Here is a 9,079-nt window from a genome sequence, read left to right on the forward strand (position 1 = left end):
GTTTTATTTTACCTTCCCCCCTTCTCCTCCCCATATCAATTGTGCCCTTTCATAGTAAGGGGGGAAAAAGACATGAAAAGAACCATTTATTTATTTACTTATTTATTCATGAGAGACGCACAGAGAGAGGCAGAGACATAGGCAGAGAGAGAAGCAGGCTCCCCAAGGAGCAGGAACCCGATGTGGGATTCTATCCTTGAACTCCGGGATCACGCCGAGCCGAAGGCAGATGCTCAACCGAGCCACCCAGGCATCCTGAAAAGAACCATTTCTATTTATATTTACACCTCACTTCATCCTCTGCAAAATGTTTTCTCATCCGCTGTCCCCACTGTCCTCTTCACAGCAGCCTCAGGAGGGAGACAGAGTCAGAACTGCCATCTCTATGTTGTGCATGGGTAAACTGACACCTAGTTAAGGAGAATGTCTTTTTGACAGTCACAAAGTTGTTTGGTGAAGGCACTTGCAAAGTCGCCCATGGCTCCAGCCCCTTTCTCTGCCTTCCGCCCCCTTTCAGTTGCTGCTTTTCTTTTTGTTTCTCTTTCCTTCTGATCTGCCTGTCTCTCCTTTCTGTCTTTTTGACTTGGTTTCTCTTTTTCTACTTCAATTTCCCTCTCCCTCTTGCTCCAGCCCTCAGATTGGTGGCAGCTCTGTAGGTTGTCCAAATTTCTCCTCACTCTGGAAATATGCCAGCCCCATGGGCACAGCCCCAGGCCACCACAAGCTTAGCATCTCTGGTGCCATGGTGCAGATATTAACTTGATGCCACTCCCGGCCTCTCCATCTGGCCCTAGATAAGATAAGAGTGAGGATCAGCCTTATAAACAGGCCTCAATCATTGCCCTGACCCAGACCCCTGCTAGCTCGGACCACATCAGCCCAGGATCAGCATGGCTGTCCGCCTGTGGGTGGTCGCCCTGGCCGTGGCCACCCTTCTCATTGTGGACAGAGGTGAGTGGACAGAGCCTGGATTCTCTGTGACTTGGTGTTGGTAGATAAGCTTGTGGTGGGGGCAGAGGCAGAGTCTGGTGCATCCTGTGACGTCTTGGTTTTCTGCATAGAACTTCTTTCTGTACCTCTCCATTGTGGTGGGACCTGGGTTCAAATCCTGACTCTGGCCCAGAATTACAAAAGCCCCTTTCCTCTTGGGGCCTCTGTTTTTCCAGCTATGGAATAGGAAGTCCATCTAGCTCACTAAGAGTACCTTGCTGGGCAGCCCGGGTAGCTCAGCGGTTTAGCGCCACCTTCAGCCCAGGGCCTGATCCTGGAGACCCGGGATCGAGTCCCACGTTGGGCTCCCTGCATGGAGCCTGCTTCTCTCTCTGTCTGTGTCTCTGCCTCTGTGTGTGTGTGTGTGTGTGTCATGAATAAATAAATAAAAATCTTTAAAAAAAGAGTACCTTGCTACTCACTAGAGTACCTTGCTACTCTAAGCAACTACTTGGTGAGAGATCTGGGAAGCAGCAGGGAGCAGGCCTGTCTCAGGAGAGACAGGTAAATCTGCTGGCTGCAAGGTAGTAGGTGCTGAAGGAAGCCTGGCCTTGGTCCTCTGAGGTCCTATCTGCTGTGACAGCCTATGCTTGTGGGATGGACAGCAGCTGTGTGAGGAATGGTAGCCTTTGTCCCAGGCTGGACACATGCTGGAGTAGGGCCTCCTTAGGGCCTGGATCACCTCTGTGGTCTCACATCTACTGTGTATCAGGCATTGTTCTGGGCCCTTAAGATGTATCAGTGAGCAAACATAAAGAGAACTACCTTGATGGAGCTTCAATCCAATGGAGTAGGATGGAAGGGAATAGACAATAAGATAGGTACAATGTTAGAATGTTATAGAGGCTGAAGAAGAAATATTGGGCAGGGTGAAGAGGGGGCTGCTGTGCTAAATCAGGGGGTTCTCTCCTAGAACAATGCTTGAAGCGGGGAAGGGAGTGAGCCGTGTGGATATCTGGGAGGAGAGGGTTTTGGACAGAGGGAACGGACAGTACAAAGGCCTTGAGGCAGGAGGACGGCTGGAGTGTTTGAGGTATGGCAAGGAGACCAGTGTGGCAGGAAGGGAATGAGACGCAGGGTGCAGAGCAATGGGAGAAGAGATGATAGAGGCAACTGGGAACCATACTGAGTAATGTAAGGCCAATATGAGAACTTGGCTTTCCCTCTGAATGAAATGGGAGACACTGAAGTATTTTGAGCAGAGTTGTGTTAAAAGGATCACTCCAGTTGCTATGCTGAGAACAGACTACAGGGCGAAGCAGGGAGACTACTTAGGACCCCCTCTGGACAGCTACTGACCTTATGGTCCACTCTCATTTCCCTGAGGACATAGTCCTAGGGGCTAGGGCAACAGAGAATGGGTCTGGGGGCTCTGGCCCAGCATAGCCTGCTTACTCCCAGCTTGGCATCCATTCCCTTAGCAGTTTTCCTATTGGGAACACTGAGGAGGCCTATCCTGAAGAGTCCTTGTGCCCGTTTCAGATTCCTGCCTGGCCTGAGGACAGGGGTCAAGGGCAGCCTGAGAGTAAATGCAACCTGTTCCCACATCCTCCAGGAAAAAGTTCTGATACCACAGGCTTCTGAACTCCTCCTCCCAACAATGCACGTTAGTTGGTCAGTTCCTGAACACCCACTCTGTGGGGGGCATTGCTGCATGGGGGCAGAAATATAGGAACCCCAAGGAACTCAGGTCCGTAGGGAGGCAAGAGTGACCCAGTGAGTGGGACAGTATGTGGTGATATGAAAGAAGATGCTATGATGTGGTCCCCAAAATTCATGTTGAAATTCTAATCCCCAAGGTGATGGTATTGGGAGAGGACTAGGTCATGAGGGTACAGCCCTCATGAATGCGATTAGTGCCCTTACAAAAGAGACCCCAGAGAGTTCCCTTGCTCCTTCTACCATGTGAGGACACAGTGAGAAGGTACGAGCTATGAACTGGGAAGAGGGCCCTCACCAGATGCCAAATCCGTCAGTGCCATGACTTTAGACTTCCCAGCTTCTAGAACTGTGAGAAATGTTTATAAGATCCCCAGTTTATAGTATTTTGTTATAGCAGCCCAAATGGACAAAAACTGAAGCCTAAATCTGGGTCTGCTCAGGAAACCCTAGGGGACATCAGGGAAGGCTTCATGGGGAAGTAGCATCTAAGCCTTGAAATGAAGATAAAATCAGTAGAAGGGGGAGAAGGACACTTCAGGTAGAGAGACACAGTACAGGCTGAAGCACAGTCTGTCCTGGAAGAGCTGAGAGGCATAGGAACATGGGGAGATGTACTAGGAAGTAAGTCCAGGAGCAAGTTTGTTATGAGCTCATGCAGGGCCCTAATAGGATGAAGTAGCTCAGTTATCACAAAGAGCCACGGAAGGCCTTTACATTTTTTTAGTGCTTTTTGTCTTTTAAAAAATATATTATTTATTTATTTATTTATTCATGAGAGACAGAGAGAGAGAGGCAGAGACATAAGCAGAGGGAGAAGCAGGCTCCTGCAGGGAGCCTGATGCAGAATTCGATCCCAGGACCCTGGGATCATGACCTGAGCTGAAGGCAGACACTCAACCACTGAGCCACCCAGGTGCCCCTTTTTAGTGCTCTTTCATCCCCTAACAGTCATGTACCACTAAATAAACAAATCTTATCACTCAATGAGTCATACTCAATTAATTTTGACAGTGCACGTACCCGTGTAACCCAAACCTCTATCAAGATAAAAAAACATTTCTGGGGTGCCTGGCTGGCTCAGTCAGTAGAACATGCAACTCTTGATCTCAGGATTGTGAGTTTGAGCCCCATGTTGGGTGTGGAGCCTAGTTAAAATAAAAATTAAAAAAACAAAGAACAAAAAATGTTTCCTATACTCCAGAAACTTCCCTCATGCTGGTCAGTCCCTTCCATTTCCCCACTCTTGAGGCAATCACTGCTTTTTTTCCTACCATAAATGAGTTTGGCCTGTTCTAGAATGTCACATAGAAAGTTGTATTTATCCCCAAGCTGTCCTTGACCTTGGCCTACGGTGCCTTTCATAATAGCATGTAGCCTTGTGTCTGGCTTCTTCTGCTCAGCGTGTTTTGAGATCCAGCCATGTTGCTGGATAGATCAGTTGTTTGCTTGTTTTATTGCTGAGGTGCATCCCAGTGTACATATATCATAGTTTACCCATTCTGTTGAAGGACATTTGGATAATTTCTCATTTCTAGTTTCATAATCATGGGTTTTGAGCATGCGGTGACAAGGTTGGGTTTGCATCTTAATGCCTCAGTGCCAAGCTTAGATAGCCTATCAGAGGTCACTTCATCTCAATTCCCTTCTCCCTCTCTACCTTGGAAATCTCTTATAATAGCAACCCCAGGAAAAGCTAAAACTGCAGCAGTAGGCACACCTCCAGTGAGGGAGAACTATTTCTGGAGACAGTTCCTTCATTGAAGCAGTTTCCACGGAGAAAATTCTGGAACACAAACCTGCCTCCCTGCAGCCTCCTCGCAAGAATGGGCTCTGCCCTGTGAGGTTGAGAAGACCTTGGCCCCTTGAACAGCCCTTAAGAGACTTCAGGAAGCGTCCTGCCCTTCACCCATTTACATCGACACTTTTCCTTCCACCTGTGGCATTAGATGTGGTTCTGTTCCTCATCCACCTGTCATATTCACCAGTCACATCAGTTTGTTCACATCCTGTGAGCAGGGGCACCTAGACTTGGAAGAGCTGAAATGCACAACTGTGTATATGAAAAGAACCAGGCTAGGGAGTGACAGATCTGTGTGCAATCCCAGCTCAGTCCTTAACAAACCGTATGGCTTTAACTTCTGAGCCTCTTTCAGACTCAGGCTCGCATTTGGTGTCTTGGGGGGTGCTCATGGGATACACACACAAAGATGGGGAAAGTTGTGATGCAGTACAACAGAAGCCTCCAATGACCCTACTGGGAGCTTTGGATCTGGGGTGGCCTTTCAGAACTGTTTAATAGAGATGAAGGATTCTGGTCATTGTATCAATATCCACTTGTCATTGGATATGGTCTGTTCCTGGGTAGGAGATGCAACCATGGGTGAGGCACTCTGTTCTCTAAGAGTAATTTCTAGGAAAGGACTTGCTGTGAGTGGCTAATACTCCCGGCAGCTGAGGAAATGAGCACCTTGGTTCTACCTGAGGGCAGGATGTGTGTAGCAGATGGCGGCATCCACCACTGCCCCCTTGCTTGTACAGAACAGTGAGAGAGCTGTGAAGAGTATTTAAGATCATGTATTCTCAATGTTTGGCCCATAGTAACTGAATTATTTTGATAATCATATGGGCCATAACAATCCCAGTGGAATCAGGCTGGACTGTCACCTCCCTAACTCTAGATCTTCTGTCTCTATTCTAGCAACCCAAGGTCACAACAGTTTTCTGGGATTCCCCGCCGTCTGGTGACTCAATACATTTCCTTAAGGAATTCCAGACTGGGTGGTAGCTGGAACAGGTTTCCTTTTTTTTTTTTCTGGGACAGGTTTCCTAAAGCAGTCCTCAGACCCCAGACCAGTTGCCTAGAGCCATCATCACCTCACTCTTCCATTTTTGCCTTTCAGAAGTGCCAGTGTCTGCGGTAAAGGTCATTTCCCCAAGAATGGTAAGGCAGCTGCTTCTAGTTTTGGCCCTGGGCTGCTGTCCTGGCCTTCCTTCTGCATCCATGCTAAGAAACCAGCATTTGTCTTATGCTTCTACTCAAATAACTCTGATGGCTTCAAAGTGGCTAGTGTAGCCTCCTGAGATTGCATGCTCCCTAGGTTAAGCCTTCCATACTGAGTTGGCCAAGCCTCTTCACCAAGGTCTCAAACTTGGTTTCCAGAACCTTGAGAGATCTGTCCCAACCTGGTTTCCAATATCCCTGCCAGCAGCAAGATCCCCTGCCCAGGCTGAGCAGGACTGAGTGCACTTTCTGCTTTGTGTAGTGAAGAGGGACAGGCCATGGGGTTCAGGCCAGAGGTACCCTGGCCCTCTGATGTGGTCCAGCCTCCCCCAACCACACGCCATCGTCCATCCAACCCTTCACTCTGAAGGAAAGACACCAAGTCTGAACCCCTGATTCTACTTTGGTCCTGGGTCTGATATCCCCAAGGCAGTGGGGCTTGCCTCCTTGAGACCCTCAACCCAACCTTCACCTAGGTGAACAAGGAGGCTCAAAGCCACCTTCCCATCCAGCAGCTGCCACATCTGCACTGTCAGCCCATCAGACCCAAACCTATTATTGTGCCAGATGATACATGGTTTCAATTAACCGTACATTAAAAGAATACTATTATTCATTTACAGTGTTTACAGAGGAGGAAACTGAGGTTCTGAGAGTGGAGATAGCTCTCACAACTTCACTCATCAGCACAGAAGTCAGGCTCTTGGTCTCATGACCACCACCCCACACTGCCTCTCTCACCCCATCCTGTCCCACTCTTCGACTCAGTCCTGACTTGGGGCCTGCCCTGAAACTCTCTCAGACTAGCCTCATTTAAGTCTCAAGCCCTGTCCCATTTCTCCAGCCATCCCACACCAGGGGCCCAATGGGTCATGTTGGCCAGGGTGAGTGGAGGAGCTCTCACAATGGAGGGGCCCCCTGGGAATGCTGGGTGGTTCTGTCTCCTGGAGTCCTCACAGAGACCAGCAAGAGAAGTTCTAGTTAGATCCTCTGAAGAGTGTGTGAACCCACCCCCAGGAGCTTGAGGGCATAAACTCATTCGATAGACATAAACACAGACATATACTTGGATGCCCACAGACCTGTGTTCAGCAGACGTGTGTACAGAGCCACAGCCATATGCCTAGTACTACACACACACCTAAGCAAACATGTTGAGATGCCCTGAATGGTTAGTTTCATGCCTGTTGGACCAACACTGGGGCCTTCTTGAATCTGGCTCTTCCCTGGAGCCCCTGACTCCAAGCAAAGTCCCTGGGTCCCTTCTCGCTGCCTCTGAATCACTGCGTGCCCTTCACCTCTCCCTCTCTTTCACAGCCCATCTGTGAGCACATGGGGGAATCTCCAGTCTGTGCCCAGACATCCAACCCGGTCTGTGGCACTGATGGCGTCACATATGACAATGAATGCCAGGTCTGCTTGACTCGGATGTAAGTCTACCCTACACCTTCCCCTCAGCTTGCTTGGGGGGGCCTTATCTCTGGTGCATTCCAAGTGTAAAGAGAGCAAAACTTGATCTGCCTCTTATTTATACCCTTGGCCTGAGAAGAGTCGTCTGACATTGCCCCTAACAGAATCAGCCCAAGTCTATTTCAGAGAAGGCACATGGTTCCAAGTATAAGGCCTCAGCTAGTAAGGGAGTGAGGGGTGGGGTGCAGAAACCCCAGGTTCTTCCCCTTATTCTGCCTCTGACTGACTAGGTGACTTCATTTGTTCATTTATTCCTCCAGCCAACAATTATTTATTGAGCATCTACTATATGCTGGGCACTGGGGATATAAGAGGGCGTAAGCCAAACAGCATCCCTGCATTCCAGGGCATATGGTAGTCTAAGGAGGAAGGCAAGCTAATGGTCAGCCAACTGTAGCATAGATTGCTCAAGGCTCAGATGGGTGTACCCAGGATACTGTGAGTGCAAGGCAAGGACAAGGGCAGGGAAGACTTTCCAGCTTAGCTCTGAAAAATAAGTTGAAACTAGCTTGGAAAAGGAAAGACCAAGGAAAGGTAATTCCAAGTAGTGAGAGGAGTTTGGAAAGGTCTGGAAGGGAAAGAAAAGTTTGGATTTGAGAAAATATAAGAAATTGGATATGCTGGAATATAAAGTTTAAAGGAGGGTAGAGAGAGGCAAGAAATGAGTCTTGAGAGGCGAAAAGGGCCAGAACAAGATGTTGGTATGTCTCATCACCTAATTGATCTCCTTTCTTCGTTCATAAAACCCTTGAGGGGATGCCTGGGTGGCTCAGCAGTTGAGCGTCTGCCTTCAGCTCAGGGTATGATCCCAGTTCAGGGATCAAGTCCTGCATTGGGCTCCCTGTGACAAGCCTGCTTCTCTCTCTGCCTGTGTCTCTGCCTCTCTCTCTGTGTCTCTCATGAATAAATAAATCAAATCTTTTTAAAAAAACAAAAACCCTTGAAGTGGGCCAGAGCTAAGTGAGATCATGGAGAGAAGACAGTCTTCAGAAGCCACAGCATTCTGGACAGAGAGGCAGGAGAGCAGCAAGATTTTCCTAACTGAGCTGGGGGGCAGTGGGGATCTAGATGGTTTGTGGAGGGCAATGAGGTCTGTGGACGGCTGAGCCTTTGGGGTAGCCTGGTTGAGGTGTGGCTAGAGTTCAAGACAGAGTCAGGGCTGGAGACAGATTCAGCAGCCGTCAGACAACATTCCAGATGTCCTGCAGGAGGATGTGCAAGAGGGAAAAGCTGTAGAACGATGTGCCCAGGGATCCCCCGACCTGCCCTATGCCTACACTGAGTGGGGGGAAGTGGGGAGGGCTCAGCAGGGTGTCTGGATAGACTGGGCCAGGCAGGGTCCCTTGAAGGGTTTGTTCCAGTACCTGATGAGATGGGCCTCATATCTGCCTCCTGTGATCCTAGGAAAACCAAACACGACATCCAGATCGTGAAGGATGGCAAATGTGGACCCTCATCGCAGCCTCTTAAGCCATGAAGTCTTGGGCTAGAGAACAGTGGTGGGAGTGGAGGATGTGACATGAATAAAAGATCCAGCCCAACTCAGCCAAGTGAGCCAGTGTCTTTGGGGACTCTGGGGAAGTGGTTGGTGGTGGTGGGCATTTGCCCTGACTTCCCTATACTTAAATCTGATGTCTTCTCCATCACTCCAGTGCTCCTCAATCCTGTCACATTTCCCTAGAGGTCCCAGGTCTCTTCTGCTTCTTCAAGAAGTCAGCCTCCGTCCCCAGTGGGCATATCTGTCCCAGCCTGCTTGTCACTAAGGTCAAGAACCTAGGTGACATCTGTACCGTCTGCCATTGCCAGAGAGCTGCACCCAGCCTTTGGGAAAGTCCTACACCCTTCATGACCTTCCCCCTGGGCTGCACCAGCACCCCAAGTTTTACACACATATGGATACTGCTGTGGCTGATATTTAGGTAGTATGCACAGTATATCTGAATTACTTGTTAAAAT

General features: G+C 49.1%; 1 protein-coding gene across 1 annotated transcript; it reads left to right on the plus strand.

The window, feature by feature from the left end:
* The first annotated feature begins 794 nt into the window (after positions 1–794).
* Positions 795–8,668, plus strand: SPINK4 (serine peptidase inhibitor Kazal type 4). Its single transcript, XM_077912293.1, has 4 exons — positions 795–951; positions 5,553–5,593; positions 6,971–7,083; positions 8,528–8,668. The coding sequence occupies exons 1-4, from the start codon at positions 891–893 to the stop codon at positions 8,598–8,600; spliced, it is 288 nt and encodes a 95-aa protein (XP_077768419.1). The 5' UTR covers positions 795–890; the 3' UTR covers positions 8,601–8,668.
* The last annotated feature ends 411 nt before the right edge of the window (positions 8,669–9,079 follow it).

Source organism: Canis aureus, chromosome 10, assembly GCF_053574225.1.
Source record: "Canis aureus isolate CA01 chromosome 10, VMU_Caureus_v.1.0, whole genome shotgun sequence".
NCBI classification, from domain to species: domain Eukaryota; kingdom Metazoa; phylum Chordata; class Mammalia; order Carnivora; family Canidae; genus Canis; species Canis aureus.

Coding starts and splice junctions, on each gene's coding strand:
- SPINK4 (XM_077912293.1), top strand. CDS start 891: ATGGCTGTCCGCCTGTGGGTGGTCGCCCTGGCCGTGGCCACCCTTCTC. Junction 952..5,552: donor CCTTCTCATTGTGGACAGAG/GTGAGTGGACAG, acceptor TTTGCCTTTCAG/AAGTGCCAGTGTCTGCGGTA. Junction 5,594..6,970: donor AGGTCATTTCCCCAAGAATG/GTAAGGCAGCTG, acceptor TCTCTTTCACAG/CCCATCTGTGAGCACATGGG.